The sequence below is a fragment of the Tachysurus fulvidraco genome, chromosome 2 (genome assembly GCF_022655615.1).
Source record: "Tachysurus fulvidraco isolate hzauxx_2018 chromosome 2, HZAU_PFXX_2.0, whole genome shotgun sequence".
Lineage (NCBI taxonomy): Eukaryota > Metazoa > Chordata > Actinopteri > Siluriformes > Bagridae > Tachysurus > Tachysurus fulvidraco.
Window position 1 is genome coordinate 3,321,050 of NC_062519.1, and position 27,299 is coordinate 3,348,348.

General features: G+C 38.8%; 1 protein-coding gene across 3 annotated transcripts; it reads left to right on the forward strand.

Moving 5' to 3' along the window:
• The first annotated feature begins 415 nt into the window (after window positions 1-415).
• Window positions 416-27,299, forward strand: slc41a1 (solute carrier family 41 member 1). Of its 3 annotated transcripts, XM_047809984.1 has the most exons (12): window positions 416-589; window positions 3,062-3,210; window positions 3,487-4,084; window positions 9,456-9,563; window positions 16,370-16,441; window positions 16,660-16,804; window positions 17,512-17,658; window positions 19,079-19,226; window positions 19,312-19,391; window positions 19,710-19,844; window positions 20,609-20,757; window positions 23,710-27,299. In XM_047809984.1, the coding sequence occupies exons 3-12, from the start codon at window positions 3,635-3,637 to the stop codon at window positions 23,893-23,895; spliced, it is 1,620 nt and encodes a 539-aa protein (XP_047665940.1). In that variant the 5' UTR covers window positions 416-589; window positions 3,062-3,210; window positions 3,487-3,634; the 3' UTR covers window positions 23,896-27,299. The 3 variants fall into 3 exon arrangements, with proteins under 3 accessions (XP_047665940.1, XP_027010635.1, XP_047665939.1); XM_027154834.2 differs by having other exon boundaries at window positions 3,062-4,084; XM_047809983.1 differs by lacking the exon at window positions 416-589 and adding an exon at window positions 1,707-2,041 and having other exon boundaries at window positions 3,062-4,084.

Here is a 27,299-nt window from a genome sequence, read left to right on the forward strand (position 1 = left end):
TATATATATATATATATATATATATATATATATATATATATATATATATATATATATATATATACACACACACACACACACACACACACACACACACACACACACACACACACACACACACATATGTATATATAATACTGACGTCATATAATTTTTTTTTGTCTTTGGATCTATACAGAATGAACTGAAAAAGTGTCTGTTACGTTCTACGTTGGTGGGTTCGGTGTTTTGTTTTGTTTGCTCTCTCTCTCTCTCTCTCTCTCTCTCTCTCTCTCTCTCTCTCTCTCTCTCTCTCTCTCTCTCTCTGCCTCCACTATCTATCTTTTCAGTTCCCTACCGTTGGACACCTCCTGTCAATCTTCATTATCGTGTGTGACGTCACCAATCGATCCACCAATCAATCAGAATCAGAATTGGAATTAGAATCTGAAACAGAGACATAAGGAGAAAGAAGACGTGTGCTAAACGGTTAGAGAGCTATATTGTTAGTCACACGTTTGTTAGAGAGCTTTGTTAGTCACTCGTTCTGGATGCTTGTGTTATTCGCTTTGTGGATGTGACCTTGGTTATATTGGGGAAAACTGGACAGGTGAGTACTTCACGTGACATACAGTATTGTGTAACACGTAGGTAAGCTTTTCTGTATTAGACACACTAGGTTAGGAGCGCGTGCCACCCTCTGTACCATTAGTTTGGATAGGAAGTATAGGTTAGTTATTATTATTATTATTATTATTATTATTATTATTATTATTATTATTAGTTAGGGCGTCATCGACGCTGAAGATTTGTTTTATTACTTTTTTTTGCCTAGGCCTACATACAAACGAAGGCTACGTTCTTTTTTTTTAAATAAAAACCCGTGACGTCATCGTCTCATACTCTCATTCACTGTCAGTCCCCGGTTCGCGCTTGGTAATGTTCACCATTCAAAGTCATACGGGTTCGGGCACCATCTAAAAAAATTCATTAAAACAGCTCGACGTCGCTTTAACTTGGCACGAAGTTCTAGAAAAACTGTGCCCAGCATCAAAATAAGGTTTTCAATGATGCGCCAGAAGGCACGGGTTGAAGACCCAGTCAGTGACGTCACGATATGCTAATTTATTTAAATTCATACCTACATAATCACCATCACCAAAATGGTACTTTTTTTTAACATTGAAACTTGAAAAAAAATATATATATAGACCTACCTACCGACTTTTTTTTTAAACTGTTACTGCAAACCAAAATATTTTAAGGATGGCCTTATAGAGACAGGTTTTGCCCACTATTTGTTGTCCTTGTCGTTGATTGCCACAGACACACCAGAAATCTAACTTTATAATCATTTCATATTGTTCCCTCCCAACCATACTCCTAAACACCATTTGGGATCGTAACAGTGTCTCTGACATCTTTCATGGCCCCATGTGGCTTTGTTGCAGTGTAGAAAATGGCCGCCTGTCACTTTGTTTTTGTAGTAATTCCCCTCTTAAGTACTTATTAGCTTATTTTAGATCAAATTTGTATAATAGGACTTATCTGTATAATGACAGTTACCCCAATGTTGACAGTGATAATATTTACTCAGTGATATTTTCACTGTGGGTCACGTGGTATACATTTCGAAACTCTACGAGCCGAGCTGAGCCGAGCTGAGCCGAGCCGAGCCGAGCTGAGCCGAGCCGAGCGAGCCGAGGGCGCGAGCGGTGGCGTGATTGGTTCACTGATCTACGCTGCTCCTCTCTGCTCTGGGAAAATATTATCATCATCATTATCAATCGGGCTCGCGCTCGCTTTTACGCACGGCATTTCCTGCTTTCGCACGAGTGATACAAAGAGGGAGTGTGAGTGAGTGTGTGTGTGTGTGTGTGTGTGTGTTTGTGTGTTTGAGTATGTGAATGTGTTAGAGAGATAGAGAGCGTCCAGTGGAGCCATGTAACTAACTAACGGCTCGGTTACTTATTAACCCGTGTCCGGCGCAACAGCCCCGGTACATAAGGCATGCGCAGCGGCGTGGAGGCCGGAGGCTACCGGGGACCGTCCGTGCAGGAAGGTAATGTGTGTGTATATCATCTGCTTCTGCTTCTGCTGGGGCGGCTTCAGTGTGCGCGCTCGGTGCTTAGACATATAAAGACTATTACAAAATAATTATAGGGGAAATTATCATAATTATCATAACAATCATAATCATCACCATCATAGAGGTAATAATAATAATAATAACAACAATAATAATAATAATAACAATAACAATACAATTATTGTTATTGTTATTATTATTATTATTATTATTATCAACAACAGCAACAACAACAACAATAATAATAATAATAATAATAATAGACATAAGTGCTGAACCCATTTAAATCCCTTTCTTACACTTGTAAGTGTTACCTATTTACTTATCTGTTCATATATTATTTAGAAGTAAATGTATTATTCACTGGATTTTTATTTATTTTTTTTATGCTGGACATGATGGCATGGTGTTGTGATAAATATGGGCCGGTAGAAAGGATGAGATTGTGAAGCAGAGGCAGAAGCTGCAGACCGGGAGGTTTTAATTTACGCTGCTCTGTGTTAGAGTGTATTTGATCAGACTACTAAGTAGGGGAGTTTGTTTCGGTGTTGGAGGTAATGAGGTAATTGAAGAAACAGGTCTTGCTCCATTGCCGTGGACACGCTGGAAATGAGAGGTGGCTGTTTATTTAAAGATTGGAATTAGAAACAACAATAAAAGGAGAAAGAAACTAAATCATTCAATATATAAAAGTTGAGTCATTGAAGAACCTTGCTGAAAAAAGTCCAGCTTGGTCTGAGAGGCTACCAGCCTCCAAATCACAGGTTAGGGAAGCTAAGCTTGTCCAGCTGGTAGCCTATTAGTCCTAGATGGATTTGCAGCAGAACCCTTAAAAAAGCTTTAAGAGGAAGTCGCAGGATACAAACGTCTTAAAACAAAACAAAGATTAGGAGTGCCTTTCTTTCAAAGCTGGCGGAAATTCGATTTCTTCTGATTGTTGTCCTTTTATATAATTTTATACACTGTATATTTCAATTTCTCTTTCTTCCGCAGGTGATCACTGGACGACGATCTGACCCCATACACATGTTCCTTGTAACACGATCGCTCAGCTTCAGAGACCTTTAAATACATTTCAGGGTCCACGTGGTGTAAAGTGAGCCAGTACAACTGTCCAGAGCTGCTCGGGACAGTGCTGCCAAGTAAGTGCCTTTTTTTTGTCACACCAAAAGAGAAGAGAGACGTGGATCGCTTCTCAGACGTTCAGATCCTCCCCCGACTTAAATACCGCAGTGAAGTTCTTCTAAGCAGATTGGAAAATGTACCCTCCTCTTATCGGTTGGCCTTAAAAAAAAAGAAAAAGGAGAAACGGCTGTGGTGAATGGGGAACGTAATTTGTATGCTACCGAAGTTCAGGCAGGATCTTATGCAAAGCCTGGAGAGGGCTAAAGCACCTGCCTCTTTTACTCAACCTGTAGAGCGCGAATTATAAACCCGAGGAGCCGAGGAGCCACGTTCTGGATGGGATAAATCGACACTGTAGATCAGGTCAAGCACCGATTGAAACTTAAAACTACAAGCATCCTTCGTTTCTTCTGATACAACACTCGACTTCAAGGCTTCCGCATGGTCCTCTGGTCGAAAGAGCAAGACAAACTGCCCGACATGTCCGCAGGGACGGAAATCATAGAGGTGAAGAAGGACTTCATCTCTTCGAATGGCTCGGTGCACCCGGTCATCCTGGCTGCAGAGGCTGAGGAGAGGCAGCCGAGCGGCGGCGAGTATGAGCTCACCGAGGTGACGTCTTTGCCGGAGCAACCCGAGGCGGAAAACGAGCGGACGGAAGTGGTGGTTATCGACTGTCACGCCAACGCCAAGGGTCAGAGGGAAGAGGACGCTCTGCTGGAGAACGGCAGCCAAAGCAACGAGAGCGACGACACGAGCACGGGCCAAAGCCCGGTGCCACCAGTTCCTCTAAAGGAGACGTCTTTTTCCATAGGACTGCAGGTCGTGTTCCCTTTCCTGCTGGCCGGGTTTGGGACGGTGGCGGCCGGGATGGTCCTGGACATAGTTCAAGTAAGTGTGTGTCGATTCAGACGTCTAAAACGACTCGTACTTTCTATTTAAATGGAAGAAATCCTAAATTTAACCCAAATTGTCTTGCCACAAAACTACTGAATTTACTTTTGCCTTATTTCTACTCCAAGACCATTTTGTCTAACAGAAGATTTATATATATGTCTTGAAAGTTCCCCAGAGACAGGGTTTTACAGGGTTTTACAGGGTTTTGGCTCTGCTAACCTTTTGAGCCACTGAAAAGATATTAGGAGTCAAGGTGTTTACATTACACACCATAAAAAGCCCTCGGATGTGCTGATCCAAGCATGTTGCTCCTTGACGATGGTGCTTTTGTCCCCCAGAGACTTAATCACGCCGGTTTACTGTAAATCTGCACAAGGGCTGTAGAGTGGAACAGTTTTCAGTACAATGTAATTCTATTACTCAGTCAGTTCTTCCTGTTTTTCTCATCTGAATCAATCGGGCTAAATAACCGGACTATTTCCAGTGAAGTCTTCCATTTTATGATCAAAACAGAGCAGGAAGACAATTCAGTCAATTTATTTATTTATTTATTTATTTATTTATTTTGCTGAATCACTTCTAAATCGAACAATTCCGTTGGAGACAGATGGAAGAGGAGGACAATATGATTAAAAAAAATAAAAAATCATATCACGATATCTCGATACTAATCACGATCGTTATTCTTAAGGGCTATTAAACAACATGAAACATGACAAAAAATTAAATGACTTCCCAAAAACTAATACGAATCCCGAGGTTAGTCAGCCATCGTATCACTCGTTTCCCAATCGGACGTTTGTCGTGGTGTATCGAGAATCTTTTTAGACGTATAATTTAATTTTACGGATGAAGTCGTGACCCTGAATGTGAGATGACGCTCAGCTGCTGATTACTGCTAGCTAAGGCTGAGCGAAGTGACACAAATGATGGGATTACGATACTTTCCTACGTTACGCAACATGTCCAATATGTGTAGTATACTGTACGTTTGCTCACCAGCTGCCAGAGAAAATCTTCAGTTCTACACTGTCTACAAAATAAAAGTTTTAAAGCTTGAGTTTTTTTGTTCGTGCAGCGAGTCAAGGATTCAGAGCGAGAGAGAGAGAGAGAGAGAGAGAGAGAGAGAGAGAGAGAGGGAAAATGACAGTGAGTGAGTAAGAAAGTAAAAGAGAGGAAACAAGATGGAGTGAGAAAGATAGAAAGAGCAAAATAGTGAGATACTGTAGAATGAGAGAGAGAGTAAGGGAGAGAGAGAAATAGCAAGAGAATGCGAGAGAGAGAGAGAGAGAGAGAAAGAAAGAAAGAAAGAAAGAAAGAAAGAAAGAAAGAAAAATAAACAGAGTGAAACAGAAATGGAGACAGAGAGAGAGAGAGATACAGAGAGCGAGAAAATGACAGCAAGTGAGTAAGAAAGTAAAAGTGAGAAAACGAGAGAGTGAGAAAGATAGAAAGAGCAAAAGAGTGAGAATGAGAGAGAGTAAGGGAGAGAGAGAAATAGCAAGAGAATGAACGAGAGAGAGAGAGATTGTGAGAGAGAGAGAGAAAGAAAAATAGACAAAGAGAAACAGAAATAGAGAGAGAGAGAGAGAGAGAGAGAGAGAGAGAGAGCACTGTAATTACTCAGCCATTCTTTTCCCTGTTGACTTTGTGTTATTTTATTTTATGTGCTTTTTATTCCACTTAGTTTAAAAATAACTTTAAAAGCCTCTGCGTTCTCAATAATGACATCCAGGAAGAGCCGGCAGTCCATCTTTACCAAAATAATTCGATTTATATTATATATTATACGTATTACAGGATTTTTATATAACGCTGCATCATCCTTCCGTCACTTTGACGTGGCCCGTGCGCACTCTGGAACACGCCGAGCATCATGGGAAACGGATCGCCCAGTTCCGGTCACAGAGACGAATGTAACTCATCCCAAATACATGAAATAATAACACAAGATTACAGGAAGCACGATTGAAACTTTTATTTTGCTTTTCATCCATGTGGTCACGACGGTGTGATCTTGAGAGCCCGATGAAGCTCCACACTGGAACCGCGAGTCTTAATGTAGAGACGTAATGTCGGATTAGGACCAGAGCTAGTCTTTACTAGCGTCCGACGGAAGCCCGATCTCGATCCGTGATGTTTTCTGTACTGTGGATTGAGCAGTTGTGCAGGGAAAAGATCAGATCAGAAGGTTTTAAACTGACTCGACTCCTCGTGAGTCAGGAGTGAGTCATCAGTTCTGATCATGACCGCGTTTTAATGACCGGGTCAAAGGCGTCAGTCGGATCAATACACAGGGCACATGTCAGTAGGAGGAGAGAGAGTGTGTACTGTGATGCTCGCTCGGCCGTTTAGCAGAGCTACAAATCAGCAAATTCTCCATTCAGGCTTGTTTTCATCCCTAATCGATGCTTAGACACGAGTCTTTTTTTCATTCTTATCGCTTAGAAGCCTCTAAAGCATCAGATTTAAGGCAGTCGGTCGTCCAATCGATGCTTTAAACAGGATTTCATTTAAGTAGAAAAACTGTCAACAGTCTCGAAAAGGTTGTTTGGAAAGTGAGGAAAGTGCCTGGTGGTTTGGTCAAGACACAAAAACAAAAAGAGAAGGAGAAGGAGAGTGAGTCCAGACAGCCAGCAGCCTATTTTTACCCGCAAGAGGAAAACAGACTCAACATCAAGCCCTCACACAAGCCCGTGTCTCAGAACTCCCACAGGAAGCCATTTTGGGTCTACCACATCCAGACTGTCACTCCGTTCTTACAGGAATCAGGACAGACAAACAAGTGTGGGCAGCGTCGTGTTCTCGCAGACGCACTCTCCTCGTTTTAACACCAAACTTTTATTTTTTTTTTTGTTACTTATTAAAGTGGTGTGAGCTTTATTTTTAGTACTTCCGTCTGTTTTTAACACTAATGCTGTTTTGCAGTCCAAAGTAAAGTAACAGATCACATCTCTGACTTCCTGTAGGGGGGAAAAAGCGTGGTCGGTTATCAGGAAGTCGAGTTTTTCCGCCTTTGAGTCACAGAAAGTTTTTTCAGGGTTTTTTTTTTTTTGCAACGCTGTAAACCAAAGTTCAGCTGATAAATACTTTTAAACACATAGGTGGTTTATGTCAACATTTTCAGCTTTAATAATAATAATAATAATAATAATAATAATAATAATAATAATAATAATAATACTTTAATCATGCTTGACCTTTCAAAATTTAAAAAAACGAAGTACATTAAAAAAAATACAAAAGAAATAAATACAGTTCAGTTTCATTAAAAAATAAGATTCATTTTAAAATATGCAACCACTGAAAACAGTCACAGGAAATACAGCAAATGATAACAATATCAAATAAACTTAGTAATAATAAATAAACTTAGTTGACTTTGTTTCCCATCTGAATTTTTGTCATTTCAGACATTAAGTTTCAAATGGATCTAATAATCTTATTGTTTGTATGAAATCAGTGATAAAGCTCATTATTGAGTAACTACAGTAAATAACAGCTCTGGAGTTGTGTAGTTGTGTAGAGACATCTAGACCTTGGCCCGGTATGTTTAAGGAGTTAATACATCACCGGAGCACAGAAACAGAATTGTATTAGTCAGTTTTCAGCACGGCTTCACGGGTCATGGAGAGCAGCGTTGCGTACTGACTCCATGACGCTCGTGCCGTCTCCGCTGCGTCACTGGATTCCTCTGTAACAGTTATGCTGCCGGTGCTAAAGACACGGTGCAATGTGAGCCCCGCTAAACCTGCAAGCTCTCAGGCTACAAAGGGAAAGCAGGAGAGGGGAGGAGGGAGGAGAGGGGAGGAGAAGATAAGGGTGGAGAGGAGAAAAGGAAGAGAGGGGAGGAGAAGGGAGGAAAGGTGAAGATAAGGGTGGAGAGGAGAAAGGGAAGAGAGGAGAGGAGAGTAGAAGAGTGGAAAAGGGAGGAGAGGAGAAGATAAGGGTGGAGAGGTTTTTTATAGGATCTTCCTCGGGCTTCCCTTTCTTACGATGGCTACTTTCCCTCTCTCCTCTCCTTTTTTCCCTTCTTCTCTTCCCTTTCTTCCCTTTTCCTCTCCTTTTTTCTCTTCTCCCCTTTTACTTCTCCATTCTCCTCTCTTCCCCTTCTTCTCCTTTCTTATCTTCTTTTTCCTTTTTCCTTCTCCCTTCTTCGCTTCTCCTCTCCTTTTTTCTCTTCTCCCCTTCCTCTCTTCTCTTCTCCTTTCTTCCCCTTTCTTCTCTTCTCCTTTCTCCCTCTCCTCTCCTTTTTCTCTTCTCCCCTCTCCTCCTTCTCTCTCCTCTCCCCTCTTTCGCCCTTTTTCTCTTCTTCTTCCTTTTCCCTCCCTTCTTCCCTTCTCCTTTCTTCTCTTTTCTTCTTTCCCCACGGAGAGGAGGGCTTTCAGTAGCAAGGAAACCAAAGCCAATGTGGCAGATGGCCAATTTCCAATTGATGTAGACCTTTTTTCTTCAAAGTGGCCCCTGTACTGCCAAGGAACCAAAAAAATGCCTGTCGTCGTATTCGGCCAAGCAGAAAGCCCTTCGGTACAATTTTTGCTCCATTTTTTTTTTTTAAGTGAAATGCTCTTGTTAATTCCCAAGTGGTGCCCAGTTTGCTCAGCACTTTTCTCTCCTCTCTGAGCTCGGGTGAATCCTCTGCATTGATTTAGTTGTCTAACGTCAGGGCTTTAATTGCACTGCGCCAGTGGGAAGGGTTCTAAAGATAAGCACTTTCTCCACTTATCGATCCGTACGGACTCCATGCCTTGCATCAGCTTGAAAAATAAAAGAAAGTGCTAGCAGCTGCCGGTTACCCCAGTCATCAACTATTTCTTAAGGAGGAAAGCTGGATGAGGTTCAAAATGATGCGATCAGCAATGACTCCGTCCGTATCTGCTTTCGGCCGATGGTGCGTTTGAGATCTGTGTCAGCAAAAATCTACCGCCGGGCGGATAAGGAGCAGGAAGCTTCCGAGTCGAACCGTATCTTTGTTTTAAAGAAAGAATTCAAATTAATTTGGTCTCAATGGGGGATGCAAACATTTGCACCATACTCTTAGTAAGTTTATATTCCATACGGATGGTGAATGTCTTACATAGTGTACATTAAAGGGTCAGGTTTAATGTCGCAGTACTTTCCAGTAAATCTGCCTCCGCCAAAAGGTTTCATAACCCATAGGTACCAAGGGTGCCAATAATTTTAATAATAAGAAGCAGCTTTGCCTGGAGAGAGAAAGAGAGAGAGAAAAATATCGAGTTACAGCTCTGAATCAATACGATGGTACATGAAGGTAATACAGAGCCTTCATACTGACCTCGTACACCTGAGGAACCCATGGTGCTGAAAGCCAATAATGTTTTATTCTCCTCGTCTCTCCCTGCAGCACTGGAAGGTGTTCTCCGAGGTGAACGAGGTCTTCATCCTGGTGCCTGCTCTTCTGGGCCTGAAGGGGAATCTGGAGATGACGCTGGCCTCCAGACTGTCCACCGCGGTGAGTTTAATCCCATAATCTCTAAATCCAGAGTGAAGCGGTTTCTCAGAATCAGCGCCGTGCTGTCGACCAAGGCGGAGGCGGGAGTCGAACCCCGACCCTGGAGGTGTGAGGCGAACGTGCTAACCACTAAGCCAGGTTCTATCTGAATGGCTTTCTTTTATTAAGTTAGATATTCCACACCTTTACGTTTGTGTAAGTCACTTTCATTTATGAAACAACACAAGTAGGAGCCCGATACACAGGCTTCCCTTCTCAGCTTTATGACCTGACCTTTGGACACATGGCTGTTGTGTACCTGATGGTGTGCTCAGGCCACCAGGATGCGTGACCTTTGCAAGAGCATTTTTACGTTGAACGCTCCCTTATCTGTGGTTTAAGACGAAAGGTTTAAAATATATAAATATGTGTTATTCCAGCTGATAGAACTAGCAGAAGAAGGACAGTGAGGAAAGCGTCATGGCTGTCAGCTACCGTTTGTGTCTGCTAGTTTTATCTCACAAGCAAAGCCGGTTTCGTGAACAGCCGATAGCTGCAATAAAAGGGATTCAGGCCATGACTGTGTGACACGTTATCACAAAGAAATCACCGGGGTTTTACTGCGGTGCAAAATGGGCGGAGCAAGAAATGTAAACATTTCGGAGAAAACCGTGAGTAGAGATAAAGCTACGGCTTAACGACGAATGACAAAGTGGCAGCTATATTACACAGTAATGCATTTCTGTGACCCTACGTAAACGAACGGCGGTAAACGATTCCAAACGATTCACACGAATGATTCCTCGAGTCGATCCTGTGGTGCGTCTTGTCTGACTTTTCTTAACTTAACCTGCTGTTAGTTCAAGAAATGTGCTTTTATCGTATATCCATCTACATATTATTCATTTTCTGTAACGCTTATAACGTCTATACAGAGTCACAGGGAACACGGCAGGGGACACAGGAGGGGCGTCCACCGATCACGGGGGCAAAATCACACACATAAACACACTGGGATGAGAGGAATTCCCTTATCCAGGAAGACTTACATTTATATACAACGGAGCAATTGAGGGTTAAGGGCCATGCTCAGGGGCCCAGCATTGGCGGACCTGGGATTCAAACTTGCGAGCACCCAATTAGTATTCCAGTACAACCACCTTAGCCACTAGGCTAGCACATCCCACAGTAACGCTCAATACCAGAGAAGAGCGATTCGAGCGACACTGGTGGACAGAATGACCACCAGATCGATCTAAGGTTCACTGGCGGAGTTCAAACGAGCAAAATCTAAACAACTCCTGACAAACAGAGTTGTGTGAAACATGTCCAGTACTTTACCGGCTTAAAACCGAGCTAATCCCGATAAGCACACGAGTGAGCGAGCGCACCCGTCGCCCCCTAAAGCGGCTTTCTACCCTCCGTGATTTGCCCTAAACAGCTGGAACTGGATTGCGTGGAGCTGGATTGCTGCTGCAGACATTCCTGTGGGCGCTCGCTCACCACACGGACTCCAAAAAACTTCAACACGTCTTTATAGCAGCTCACTGCTGCTTTATAAACACTCTCGCTGTACGACGATTCTGTGCAAAAGCCTGTGCATGAAGGAAAACATCTTAAAAACTGATTAATGACTATAAAATATCTAACAGCAGCACAGAGACTTCACACAAGTCCAGCGTTATAAACAGATATTTTTACTTTTGCTTTAGAGAGGTTATGGAGAAACCAAAAGGAAGTAATTCTTTATATTTTTTCTGTCTGTTGTTAACTGTTATTATACGGATTCTCTTAAAGATGCCCTGCCACACGTATTTCATTACTTTTGTGGTAATGTCTGAAGTTTACCATGGACTCTAACATTTTTTGTGTTTCAAGCCATTCTAGTGTGGTATAGAAAGCCTGCAGGAAGACTCCGCTCGATTTGCGCCAGTTCTCATTAATATCCAATGAGCTATGCTGCTTGGCTCCGATTGGCTAACCGCTAGGATATGAGAGCGTGACTATTCATTCACCCAGCGCAATAAGTAGCCTAGGATAGAGGAAATTTGTTTACAATCACCTGGAATTGTGGCAGAATGGCTTCTTCAGGTATATTGACGCTCAGCCATCCTTGCTGTATAGGAAACTCACTTATCTACATGAATTCTGTGGGCACGGTCTCGAGTGGGAGAGCTCATGAATAGTAATGAGCTCGATCAATTCCACGTCACTCTGAGCAGCTTTTCTAACTGACCTGATTTCTTTGCTTATTTCTTATTTCCCGACACAACACAAACACACATGGACCTAACACATATCAAACAATACAAGTAAAAACGGTTTTGTGTGGAAGGGCACCTTTAAGTAAAAATATACTGTACCTATATGCAAAACACATAATATTGAAAAAACATTGTATTTTATTTTATTTATTATTAATATAATGTGATATGACTACGAAATTTTACTACAATATATATAATACAATATATTTCTTGTAAATAAAATTAATTTATGTATTTATTTATTTATTTATTATAATAAAATATTACATTTAGGTGTTCTCTTAATATTACTAAATAATATTAATAATAATAATAATAATACAAAATTACTAAATAAATCTACTAAATATATATAATTAAAATAACAGCAATTTTTTTATTCTGTAAAATTTTTAGATTTTTATTTTTATTTTTAGAATGTTTTCCTCCCCTTTCAGAATTTGTTAATTTGTTTGTTTGTTTATTTGCTTGTTTGTTTTATTTCTTACTTACTGAGTGGCAGTTTGGCAGATTATACATCACGCATTCTAGAAATCATCTTCGATGATCATAACATTTTTGTCACATCGTCCATATCACCAGTCGCTGCATCCGATCTTGCAGGAAATTATTTTGCAGCTTCTTTTCTGTTACTTTTCTTTGTGAACAAAGCAGATTTTTTTTTCTTTTCAATTGACAGTTGAATAAAGCAAGATGGATTAATATTTTGGACTTTATTTCAAACGCCAATCCAATTACCATCAGATTAACAGCACTGTTCAATCCTAATTATCATATTATATAAAAATATAATCCAACTGAATTAAATACACCTGGCACTGTTTTGCCTAGAGGTCCGGCATCAGACGACAAAACTAGAGCTGATCGAAGCTAGCCTGCTGATTTATCTGATCTAACAACTAAAACAAAACGTTTAGGTTTACTGATTTTTACAGCTCTGAATTTTACTATGTAAAATTATGTAAAATTCTGAAAATTCTGAATTTTAATTTTACATAGCAGAATTTTACTATTTAAAATTCTGCTATGTAAAATTCTGCAATATAATGATTTCCTCTTTAAAAAAAAAAAAAAAAAACTCCAAAAATATTTAACATTGAAAAATTGTTTCTTTTATTTCACACTTAAAGGTTAAACTTTGTAATTTTCAAAATTTGTATTTTTTTTTTTTGTATTTAGTTTGTTTTAAACTGGAGACATTTTTATTTATGTTTTTGTTTCATTCTGTATTTTCCCATGGATCACATTATAAACATGAAGGTTTACTTATGGTCATTTTTTTTTTATTAATAATTCATTTTTAAAACTGAATCATGTTATACATTCATCAATTCTAATTTTTTATAATATCTTGTTATATGATATCATATAGTCCATTACAGTAACACAGCACATTGTCATGCATGACTAATCCGGTCCAGAATATTCCGGATATCATTTCCAGGCTCATGACTCAGCTGTCTATCTCATTATCTCGACAGTTATGTGTTATTCCTGATCTGATTAGCGTGCTAATCTCAATCATATGCCAGTGACCCTGTATATGTTTGAAGGTTGAAACCCCTGGAGCATTAAATCGCACGTCTATGCCGAAAAGTAAAGGAATCGAGGTAGAACTGGTTATCGTTCCTGTTTCTGTGTTACAGCTGCCCAAATTCACATGCAGCTTATCGTGCTGCCTGTTATCAGGCTCGAGTCGGTGTGAGTGCCAGACTCGCCGGGTTTCCCCCTGACTCTGTTTGTGCCACGTAAGATCTCACACAATACGGAAGAGGCGCCGTAAACTCCTGGCACAAATTCTGTTTTTCTCCAATTTCAAACTCACACACACACAAACACACACACACACACATATGCTGATCCTCACACATCCACATATGGTACTTCCCCCACTGAATGGCCTCTTCCACCTTTGTCCTGGTGCCAGGGACATTTGTTACGTAGCAGTGTAGCTAATATTCCCTTCTACCACAGCGGAGGCAAAAAGAGTGCAGGCCGTTTCATTGATGTCCCAGTGTGACCAATCAGGACGAATGAGCAGGGCCTGATTTCCTTAATACGTCGGAAGACACTCTGTATGCTAGGAGCGGTAAAACTCTGACGTGTTTACACAAGTGAGAGATAAAGTAAAGTGCTGCACAGGAAGTACTACTACTGCTTTGAAAGATAATGAACGAGAAGCACAGCGAGTCGGGTTCAATGGCAACGAGAGGCCGCTCCTCTCTGGGAAAATATATTCCACCCTCGTCCTCATGCTTTTTGTCCTAGTCGCCGGTTTAGCCGAAGCTGTGCTTCCACTATATACTAAAGCGGGAGGCTACTGGTTAGTGTAAAGAAGGTTTAACCACACCCAGGAATCCAGCATGTGCTCGCTTGAGCCTTACGTACTTACGTTCAGATTCAAATGCACTGAATTCATTTTGAAAATGTGGAAATTAATTATCGTAGGGTTCATTTCTTAAAGCCAGCGCTGTTAGAGAGAGGGATGAGATAAGTGCGGGTCAGTCAGCAGGAGGAAGATGAGATGGATCCGTGAGTCAGTGGCTCAAACCCCCTTTTGTCCCGAGAACTGACCCCTGTTTGTTCTCACCAGGCTTCGAGCCGATGGCATTTCAGAACACTGGATATTCTCATTGTCCAAACTCCAAGGTAGAGAGATGTTCAGCTCATGGCTGCTTATTTTGCAGTACTTGAAACAAACAGACACAAAGCACTTTTAAATGATACTTCTTGTTCATTTTGCATTAGACCGCAGGGCTGTGAAATTCTCGGTCACGGCGGCTTTTAATGCGGAAGCTAACGTAATATAACGTAATGAATTATTAATTGTTGTGGTACAAGAGGAATCTCTTCGATTATAGAAAAAACAATCGACATTACCATGGTAACAGGAAGTTACCGCTGCATCATTGATTATTTTCCAGATTAATAGCAGAAGAGTCATTTTGAAAAAATTGAAGCACAAAATATATATATATATATATTCTATTTATTTCTCTGTCAGTACTGTTGAGTCCAGACAATGTTCTCTTTATATCAGGCTTAAACATAGTTGTATTACACAACCCAGTTACTGTACTGTTTGAGTTGCAACCACAGGAAAAAAAGAAAATCCTTTGAACAGCATCCAACAAACCTGATCAACAACATACGTACTAAGATTAAAGTGTCAGCTTTGTTTGACTTACTGACCAACAACATGAGCAACTCTGGGTCTCATGCTTGAGATATATTACATATGTCTTCAGAGAAACTTTGCTATGTCATGTTGACACTAACAAAACCTTGTGATGTTTGTCTGTTGTTGGTGTGTGGCAATATTTACTGTTGTTGCTTGTGGGCGTGAACTGCACAGAATGTTCTGTGGTAACAGAGATTTATAGCCTGAAGCTAACTATACAATGTGTGTGCATCACTTATTTTTATTTAAATATTGTACCTAGATTCACTGGCAAGTAAACAAAGCAGCCTGACCGGACTAGCGACATACAAACACATACACATGGATGTACGTTGGTCATCTCGTCACTTCGGCCTGTTAAGGGGTGGAATATATAAAGCAGGAAGCGAACAGAGAGTTCTTGAAGTATATGAAATGCTTCTTTCTCAGAGTGCTTGGCTCTTTGAAGAACGTTAACATCCGTGAACATTCTTAAAAAAAATAAAGGTGCCATTAGAAGAACCATTTTTGGTTCCTCAAACAACCTTTCAGTCAATTTTTACTTCTGGGAAAACATCCCATTTTTCCATAGCACCATAAAGAACCTTTTTAATAGTCATAAAAATCCTTTTTTTCAACTACAAAGTAATGGAAACGTGTCAAGGTTCTTCGTAGAAACATTCATCCTGACCAAGAACCATATAAAACGGTAAACATTTACTTCAGAGAACGTTAGATTATAAAAATGTTCTTTATGGCTTTAAGGTTGTTTTACGAACCAGTTACTGAAAGGCTCTTTGGGGAACCAAAAATGCTTCTTGTACAGCATCAGAGAAAAAGAAAACCCCTTTTTTGGTTGTTCCTGGAACTTTTTGTTTTAAAGAAAATTAAAGAAAATCTTCTAGTAATGAAAGCCAGGATAAATCAGCTGTAAGTTTATTTGGAAGTCGGACCACACATAGGTCTGAAGAATCGCCCGAGCCGTCGTTTGGAGTTTTTTGTGTCATACGTAGTTTGTACAGATTTGGGAAGTGAGAGAATCTTGACATAAATGTCATTTGTCAATGAAATCGCAGGTAAGGATCACATGTTTGACAGTGTAAAAACAGACTTAGTGGTTGGGAATTGTCCTGTTCTGTCATTATTTAGAGGAAATCAATAAGTATAGCACGTGTAGTATAACTTTACCAGTCCTAAAAAAACATTCGATTTTTTCATTACGTTATACATCAATGCTAACATTTTAAAAATGTTGTAATAACGTTGAAAGGGAAGCTTCAGATATTAGATGGTAGCATTAAGCTCGCTAATCCTCTCTTTCCCCCCCACCCCACCCCCCTCAGAAATCTTTCTGCGGTCATGCTATAACAGGACTTCCTGTGTTCTTTTCTGTCCTCTAGGCTAATATTGGACTGATGGACACAGCCAAGGAGATGTGGAAAATGATCATGGGAAACCTCGCACTAATTCAGGTACGTCCTGTAAAAAAACACGCATGCATTTGACTATCGGATATATTAAGAGTTTTTTTTTTTCTGTTTTTAAATAGAAATAATCAAAAATGTTGATAAAGTAAAATGATCTGAGTTAATATATATATATATATATATATATAAAGGAAAGCTCAGCATGTTGAACAAAGAGAGAATAAGTGTGATAAATAAGCGAAACCATGATGTTCATATCACAGGTTCAGGCCACGGTGGTTGGGTTTCTAGCCTCCATCGCAGCAGTCATTTTCGGCTGGATCCCAGCAGGCCAATTCAATATAGGTCATGCTGTACTGCTGTGTGCAAGCAGCGTAGCTACAGCCTTCATCGCTTCCTTGTTGCTAGGTGAGAGAACTGACGTCTTTTTGTTTAATCCTGTACAGAAAAAAAGTCTACTTATATCATACTAATCATCTAATGAATCATAGACTGTATGAGTAAAAGAGGTTGAAATATGATTGGAGCAAGGCACGATGGTTAATGTGGCGGCTGTACGATGTTCGGTATTTTTTAGAAAACAAATCTCTTGGTAAATGTTTAAGAAAAAAATTCGAAACTAGACAGGATCGGTCCTAAAATCCGATTGGTTGAGCCACGTTTGAAATATCTGTTCAGTTTCACAAATCTAGTGAAACAGCAACTAAATTCTGTATCGGTGCTCCAGCTTTTAATCCTGTAAATACCGAAATACTTAAATCTGTTGTGTTGCTTAGCAACCATTAACAGCTAACACGCTGCGTTTCATGCAGGTAGAATTGTCATTGCGAATATTTTTAATACTTTGTTTGTTGAACACTGTATTGTTGACAATTTGTAAAAGTCCTATTGTGTGTATAGAAAGAAATGTCCGATGAGCAGCGTTACCATAGAAACAGGCGTAAAGAATATTTCTGTTGTCGAGTCTATACGTTGTTTTGGGAACGTTTGGGACGTGCTTCTATGTTGCTTTTACTCACTACAACGAAACAGGAGACCTGAAAAGCCCCCGAAAGATCAGGGCATTTCCTGTGTTTGCTTGAACACCATCACAGCCAATGTTTCCTACAAAACAGGCCTTATCATGATCGGCGTGATCATCGGCTCCAGAAAGGTCGGCATCAACCCGGACAACGTGGCCACGCCCATCGCTGCCAGTCTCGGAGACCTGATTACTCTGGCATTGCTGTCTGGCATCAGCACTGGACTCTACCAGGAGCTGGGTGAGTGAGGGATTCTGGGTTAACTACTGCTTTTAGGGGATTATAGGTGGCATCTAGTGGCAGCATGCACTTAGCACTTGGGCAGTTATAACTGTGTAATGTTTCTAGAATTTTCCCAGAATTTGCTGGGTTGAAAAGAGATACTAGTGATGTACTAAGTTTTAACACCAAGTTTTAATTTCTTCAGGTTTTTAATGCAGATAAGCTTGTCTGAATTAATTACAATGAATTTCTGTTAAGGTCTTACTGTAGCTTATCTACATTTCGTTTGCCTGTGAAAATGTTCAAGCTAACTCACTACAGGTTATGAGTTTTAATGTAGCTGTGCTACTGGTCATTGTGGCAAATTCCCTTGTCGAAATGTTTCTCCTTTTACTGTGTGAATTTGCATCGTCGCATCTCTCTGTAGCTTGGAGTAGAGGTCTTCACGGGTCCACTTAGACCCGAAAACCCGAGGTCCGAGCCGAGACCCGAGCGGGTTCGGGTCTAAAACTTTCACGTGTACCTCAGACACGGGTCGGGGCTAATGATAGCGGCATCGGGTCTCGGGTAATTTAAAATGAATGTGTTTTACCGAACGGACCCGAGAAGACCCGAACTACTGTATCTCGTGTGTGTGCATCGACTCGAGTCCTTTTCCAACCTCTCCTCTGTTTGCCAAGACCGCTTGCGACATGTGGCTGGCGACGTGTGGCTGGCGGTAAGCTAATTTTCGTTGAAACAGACCTGTCAATCAATTTTGTATCCACTCTGTAGCGGTTACTTTAGTGTAGAGTTATGCAACATTCGGGTCCAGTCGGGTCTAATTTTTTCAGGTTTGTCTTTCTTAAAAAAAAAATGTATGCACGTCGGGTTCAGGTAAAAAGTGATTCGGGTCACTTCGGGTCGGATACATTTCTTTAGACCCGAGAAGACCTCTAGCTTGGAGTCCAAATCCTGAATTAATCATCTAAATAAACATCCTAAAAAATAAATAAATTTTAATTATAAAACAGAAAAATAGCTGCAGATGTTCCCAGTCTCAGTCTTGCAGAAGTTTCTCTGACCACACTTGGTTTTATAAAGTGCTATTCAGCATCAGTTTGACTAAAAAAGGCATGAAAACCGCTACGTTAAGAGTAATTGCATGTTTTTAGAAAAAGGCCAAACACTCAAGATATAAACATGTCCTAAAAGGTGAAGCAACACGATGTCTACATGGCAGAGAGTAGGTGCTAAATTACACCCAAAAGAACGATGATTGCGTCTGGACTACCCAGGTGTCTGATTTGTGGTTAGCATGGTGTCATGTTTGTCTACATACTGTATTATCACTCAATACATACACATTTTCATGCTTTGTGTAAAAATAACATCGTTATTTAAAAAAAAAAATTAATTGCGTTAAACCAACCTGCTCTGTCTGTATTTTTTCTCGCAGATTATAACGATTATGCCAATCCACTAGTCTGTGCCTTTTTCATCGCCTTGACACCCATCTGGGTCCTGATTGCACGGCGAATCCCCTCCACTCGAGAGGTGCTCTATTCAGGGTGGGAGCCTGTGATTATCGCCATGGCGATCAGCAGGTACAATACAGAGATACTCACACACCTGAAATTTTTCATCTCACACCATTTTAAGGTCTGAAAGATCACTGAAACTATTTTGCAGTGTCGGAGGCCTCATCCTGGACAAAACCGTGTCCAATCCCAACTACGCTGGTATGGCGGTGTTTACTCCGGTCATTAACGGTGAGCATCGAAACACTAGTCATTAATTCTAGACTTTTCAAGTAGTCAAATATGGAACCCTCTTCTTCACCCCAAACACACACACACACACACACACACATGTACACAATACAAGAAAGATGATCTGTGTTTGACTGTTTCTGCCTGTAAATTATGTGGAGTTTGTTTTCATATTTATTTGTTTGTTTGTTTACTGAGTTTGAGTTTCTTTAAAATGATTAAGTTTTTGTTTTTAATATTGTTCCCCTTTTAGAATAATCTATGCAGAGTTGTTTAGTCCAATGGAGTGTGAATGTTGCTTGTGTTGCCCTGCTGTAGGTGTGGCAGGTAACCTGGTGGCAGTGCAGGCCAGTCGCATCTCCACATACCTGCACATGAACGGCCTCCCCATCACCGAGCCAAATCCGCCACCTCAGAAATGCCCCACGCCATGCAGCACATTCTTAGGCTCAGGTATAAAACCAGAACTCGCTCGGTAACTCCGAACTGTTACATCAGACTTGTGTGTCAGATCTGTGTAGGAAGTTGATTGGAATGGCTAAGAATGACATCATAATTGTAAAAAAAAATATTAAAATTAATTTGTGTTATGGTGTGCAAAAACTGATATTTTGATTATTATGGATTTCCTAGTATTTGCTTTAGCATCTAATAATATAATTTGTCAAATAAAGCTATACAAAAAAATTATATAAAGGATAAATATTCATTGCAGTAATGAACAATGAATAACTTTTATATTTAGCAAAAAAATACAAATAAATAAAAACCCAACAAAAAGCCTACAGCCTGTAAAATGAAAATAGAAACAAGTTTTTTATATTTTTTATTTAAAAAAATTTTTTTACAGCAAAATTATTGAAAATAATTATTGATTTATAAAAAAAAACATTATTTTTTTTTATAAATCATATACAATATAATAATAATAATAATAATAATAATAATAATAATAATAATAATAATAATAATAATAATAATAATAATAATATAGTGTTACATTAGATATATAAATATTATGTTCAGTATTGGCTGCTTATCCACTTAATTTGAAAATTATTAAAAAATAAACATACACATTTTTTTTAATGATTTATTTGAAATTAAAGTTGTTTTGTAAGATGACACAGTTCATGAAAGGTTTAAAACATCCATGACCTCGAAAACTGTAAATCACCCAGATGATGGACAGGGTTTCCTCCTGCTTTTCTCCACAGGCGTGAATTCCCGTTCTGCCCGAGTGCTCTTCCTCCTGGTGGCTCCTGGTCACCTTGTTTTCCTGTACACCATCAGCTTAATGCGGGCCGGACACACCACCCTCACCTACATCTTCATCGCTGTTTACCTGACCGCTGCCTTACTCCAGGTACACATGCTGATTCATCAGCCACAGAGTGCAGAGTAAAAAAAAATCTATAATAACAGAAAATACAGGTTTGTCAGGTACATTCTTCATCCAAAAAAGAAATAAAAGTTCTAAAAAAATATAGTGCTGCTTACTATACTACTAATATGTTCCACATTACTAAAATACCAAATAACGTTAAAATACTATGTAACTATGTAAATACTTTTCTACTAGTATATTCTATAATATATATATATATATATATATATATACTATAACACGCTAAAATACTCTCTAGTACTATTCTATACAAATTAAATACTATATAACCCTGAAATAATATTCTACTATACTACATTAATATACTCTTAATGCTACACCTCTATACTACATAATCATAGTCTAACACTATACTATACCATAAACATTAAAGACTATACAACATAAAAATACTATTTACTACTCTAAAAACTATACACTATACTACACTACATTATTCTAATACTATACTACACAATTATAGTTTATACTATTCCATAAACATTAAATACTATACAACAATAAACTACTTTACAACTATACTACACTACAATTCTCTAATACTATACTATAAAAATACTATACTAATGTACTACAGTACAATACTCCAATACTATACTGCTACACTATTATAGTCTACCACTATACTATTCCATAATCATTAAATACTATACAGCACAAAAATATTATACTATTTTATTATACTATATTACACTATTATAGACTAACACTATACTATACCATAACAAAAAGCTGTATTACTATACTAAACTAGACTAGACGAGACAAGACAAAAAATACTATACACTTTTACAACTATACTACACTACATTATTCTAATACTATACTACACAAATATAGTTTATACTATTCCTTAAACATTAAATACTATACAACATTTAAATACTATACAACTATACTACACTACAATTCTCTAATCTCTAATCTAATCTCTATACTACTATAAAAATACTATACTAATGTACTACAGCACAGTACTATACTACTACACTATTATAGCATATCACTATACTATTCCATAAACAATGAATACTGTACAACACCAAAATACTATATTACTATACTACTTTAAAATGTACTACAATACCATACACTAATACTATAAAACATATACTACTATACTTCATTAATATACTCTAATACTGCGCTACTATATTACACTATTATAATATAACACTATACCATACCATAGCATTAAATGCTGTATTACTATACTATACTATACTATACTATACTATACTATACTATACTATACTATACTATACTATACAACTGTACTACACTACATTATTCTAATACTATAGTACACAATTATAGTCTATACTATTCCACAACACTTAAATACTATACAACTATACTACACTACAACTCTCTAATACTATACTATACTATAAAAAATACTATACTAATGTACTACAGCACGATACTATATTACTACACTATTATAGTCTATCACTATACTATTACATAAACAATGAATACTGTACAACACCAAAATACTATATTACTATACTACTCTAAAAATACTAATGTACCACAGTATGATACGCTAATACTATACAACTACACTATTGTAGTCTAATACTATACTATACCATAAAATTAAGTGCTGTATTACTATACTATACTATACAACTGTACTACACTACATTATTATAATACTACTGTATACTGCACAATTATAGCCTATACTATTCCATAAACATTAAACACTACACAACACTAAAATACTATATTACTATACTACTCTAAAAATATTGTACTAATGTACTACAGCACAATACTATATTACTACACTATTATAGTCTATCACTATACTATTCCATAAACATTAAACACTATACAAGACCAAAATACTATATTACTATACTACTCTAAAAATACTATACTAATGTACCACAGTATGATACGCTAATACTATACAACTAAACTATTGTAATGTAACACTATACTATACCATAAAATTAAGTGCTGTATTACTATACTATACTATACAACTGTACTACACTTCATTATTATAATACTACTGTATACTGCACAATTATAGCCTATACTATTCCATAAACATTAAACACTACACAACACTAAAATACTATACAATTATTATAATACAAATATTCCCTACAATTCTCTAATACTATACTACTTTGCTATTCCAGAACATGAAAATACGACACTATTATATCTACCATACTATACTATACTACACTACACTACACTATACTGTACTACACTACACTACACTACACTACACTACACTACACTACACTATACTACACTACTCTACACTATACTATACTACACTACACTACTCTACACTACACTATACTATACTACACTACACTACTCTACACTATACTATACTATGCAAATTAAATTCCACAATATTCCATAACATTACACGCTGCTAAACACTAAAATTCTCTAATAGTGTACTATTCACTGACATTACATATACTATACCACACAAAAACAATAAAATACTATGCTATTCTACATTCTACTATAATGTTCAACATAAAAAAAATACTATAATATTGGGAATGTAATTCCTTAATAATAAAATATTAGTATAGTTTTTAAAAAAATAATCAACCGCAGTATGTTGTAATGAGTTCTGTTCCCCATTAGTTGATTATTTACCCATAACAGCTTGTCCCAAAGTATGTTATGCTTTTAGTACCACCAGAAATTTCCAACAATTACAATTTATCATTTATAACAGAATGTTACCTTGCACCTGTTATCCATTTGTACCCATTTCACTGAATGTTGTAGAACGTCGTGTATTCACTTACTGTACGCCGCAGCGGCTGTAAACAGTTAACAGAAAACGTTACTGTATGAAACCTGTATGTTCTTATTATAGAAACACTAATGTTTTTCATTTAACACTGTGATATCCTGCAGGTGATGATCCTGCTGTATCTGGCTGACTGGATGGTGCAGTGGATGTGGAAGCGAGGGATGGATCCCGATAACTTTTCCATTCCCTACCTAACGGCCTTGGGCGACTTGCTAGGCACGGGCTTCCTGGCTCTGTGTTTCCACATCCTGTGGATGATCGGCGATAGAGACACAGACGTGGGTGACTGAAAGGCTTTGCTGAAGACCCGCGGGAAACCTCACAAGCCTTTATTTATCAAAAACAAACCAACAAAAAAAACCATCACAATGAGATCTGCGATATTATGGCTACAATAGCCACTATGATTATAATAACTTGTAATACTATTGCTGAAGTACAGTAGTAATATGTAATGATTATTACATTATTGCTTATCTTCTCATGGGAGAAGAGAAATCCTCATTATTTTTCAATGGGGATGTTCTGCCCCCCTTTATTATTGCTCAGAGGTGTTGGCAGCAACGTGGCGGGGTTTTAAAAAAAAAAAAGGTCGACTCAAACTTGAAGTTTTCACCAGAATTAGGATGTTCAGACACACTATGTGTAAGTGATATAAATGAAGCAATTAGTGGTAGTTTTCAGACCACAGCAAAGTGACCTTGAGTATGCGTTGATTACCTCTTAGGTTCCTCATTAATCTTTGAAAAGTTGGATAACTGGAACGTTCTTTTTTTTTTTTTCTCTGAGCGATTATTAAGCACTCTTAGCTCGCAGACGACAGAACGAATCAAAAAATAGAACAAATTTGTTTTTGTTGTTGTTGTACCAAGGCTGAAATGAAATCTGTTAAGCGCTAAAATTGTTCAAAGCAAGTCACCAAGCTGCAAGTGCAGCAGTTTAATCTAAGATCAGATCAAGATCCTGTAGCTCACCTTCACCAGGTATAATAAATAAGGTTAAACATGCCTTCTGCTAATAATAGCTCCTGTACTGTACGAATAGAGGAATAAATGCACCACATACGGTTAGCCACTTCACTTTCAGGGGATCCTGAGCAGGTCAAGTAACGCTGTGCTTTTTTTTTTTTTTTTGGATTCTTTGCGAGCATGTAACATTTTTCTATTAAACTGTTGTTTTAATAACCTTGCTACGAAACTTAGAAGGGCTAATTTGTTGTGCAGATCCGATGCACTTTGGGACGGGGTTGTGCGGGGATGAGCGGATATGGTGGGGTGGGGTTTGGTGGGGTGGGGTGGGGTGGTTTGAGGGTGGTGGGTTTACTTCAGAAAAACAAATACTGGTTCTCTCATTGATGAGCCAATAGTGTTTGCACCAACATTCGACTTAAAGTCATCGGTATAATGGTATAATAATCCAGACCCTATGAAAACTTGAACTTGCTAATGGTTTGTCTTATAAGAGCAGATAATCTTCAGTACTAGGCTTTAGAACAGGAAGTTCTTTAATTATTTTTAATCAGTAGTTAATACGTGTACACCGAGGTGCCAATATTTACGGTTTAGAAAGAGCATTTTTGGGCCCCCTGATATAGTAATAGAGAAGACACACACACAAAAAAAATGTTTTCTGCTTTTTAAGCCAATAAAAAAGACATCACTGAAGCAGAAAGATTCTCATGTGCTTCTGCTTGTGGTTTCTTTCATCACAATAGTTCAGTAGACCAATCCAAGCATTCGGAAATCACGTAGCATCGAGCTCACAGGCGCGCGTGACCGCCTAGCATGACAGCAGAGACTTTAGCACGGTGCACTAACATAGCCAACTCGCTGAATAAATGTCCAGCCTTAACGCTTTCTCCATCTTGACCATGTCTCACCTTCATCTAATCCTGGTCTTGGACTTGGAGGAAAAAAATGACAAACTTGGTTACAGCTCTCTCTCCGAGGCATGATGGACACATGAAGCACCACCACTCTGAAACCATACTATAAAATAGTATCGTGACTCATTAACAGGGTTGGGGATATGATTCCCATCTCTGCTCTGTGTGTGTGGAGTTTGCATGTTCTTCCCTGCTTCAAGGTTTCCTTGAGGTTCTCCAGTTTCCTCCCCTAGTCCAGAGACATGCCTGATTAGTGTCTCTAAATTTTCTGTAGCATGTGTGTGTGTCCTGCGATGTGTTAGCACCCCATCCAGGGTAACACCCTGTGTCTGCTGGGATAGACTACAGGTTCTGCTTGATCCTGTGTAGGATCAACACTACAGAAAATGGATGGATGGATAGATAGATAAATGATCTTGCCATTCAGTCATGTTAGCAGCTTATGAGAACTTTTATGTAACGGGACCTTTAAAGTGGTTAAGATGTTGGACTTGTGCTCAGAAGGTTGTGAGTTCAAATCCCAGGGCCAACAAGCTGCCATTCCTGGGCTCCGGAGCAAGTCACTTAACCCTCAATTGCTTAGCTGTTTAAATGTAACTCACTCTGGATAAAGGCGTCTGCCAAATGCCGTAAATGTTGGCACTTCTGTGTAAACACGCACACAGAGTTACCTTTAACCCTCTAAGAGTTCAGTTCTTGTGTCTTCACTTGTCTGGTGTGGTTGAAGTGGAAGGTCTGTCTTTGCTTTATGTTATGCTTTATGCTACAACGGGGCCAGCAGAATGGATTGTGCTGAGCACAGAACATTTAACAAACAAACAAACAAACAAACAAAAGCACTGTGCGTATAACTGACACAGATTCCCTTCATACTGTAAACGTCGTCTCACGACAACAGAACGGTTCACTGTGCAAAGCGTACTGTAACCCAGGGAGCACTAGCTTCGTAGGACTCCTGTCTCGTGTATCACGTGCGCAGAGTGTGTCCCGCCATGACGCGTCCAGCCGTCCTGAAGTCGTCTCGCCGCGCGGCTCGCGCCACCGCCGTTCCCATGACAGCCCTCTGGTTGTGAAGGGTATGGGATTGCTCTGTTTATTTATTTCTAGAGAAGCATAAAAAGCAAAAATGTGTATATATAATATATTTATTCTATAAATAAGCTGTTTATTTTTAATTGTATTCATTGTTTTTTTTTTTTCCTTTGCATTTTTTTTTTTTTTGGGCCAGAAGAAATGTAATTTACTGTATTTTTGTTTTTTAACTTAACATAAATATCAGATGTCGGTGCCTAATAATTTCTGAAACCTCACACGACAAGCTGGTTCGGTAGCTCACTGAACGTCGTAGGCCTTAACCGCAGCACAGCTCAACACCTACTAGCTTTTTTTTTTGTTTGTTTGTTTTTTTTTTTTGTATACTGTACCACAATGATTTTAATGCATAAAATAGTAAAAAGCGTTTTGATTTTTGATTGAGCTGTTTTGCCGGCAGCAGAAGATCAGTGTACGATCGTAGGTAGAAGAGCAGAAACGACGAATAATCACAAAAACAAATCAAGCCAAGGTCAAATCTGTACCTGAGCTCAGATAGCGATTCATTGGATGTTAAGCTTCTGTGTAACAGCTACTTGGTAGTGCAGGAGATAGAGATAGACAGAGAAATAGAGAGACAGAGACAGAGAGACGTGTGTGTTTTATAGACACCTGTTTTTCTTCCTGCTTCCTTCTACCCTGCACCCTGCTGCTCCAGAGGGGACTCAACAGTGGTACTTGTAATTTGCTGGAAATAAAGGAATATATTATTCCGTC

Excerpts from the sequence above, each read along its gene's own strand:
- slc41a1 (XM_027154834.2), top strand. The coding sequence starts at position 3,635 with ATGGTCCTCTGGTCGAAAGAGCAAGACAAACTGCCCGACATGTCCGCA. Across the intron at positions 9,564-16,369 it reads CCTCCAGACTGTCCACCGCG|GCTAATATTGGACTGATGGA; the intron begins GTGAGTTTAATC and ends TCTGTCCTCTAG. Across the intron at positions 20,758-23,709 it reads TGACCGCTGCCTTACTCCAG|GTGATGATCCTGCTGTATCT; the intron begins GTACACATGCTG and ends GATATCCTGCAG.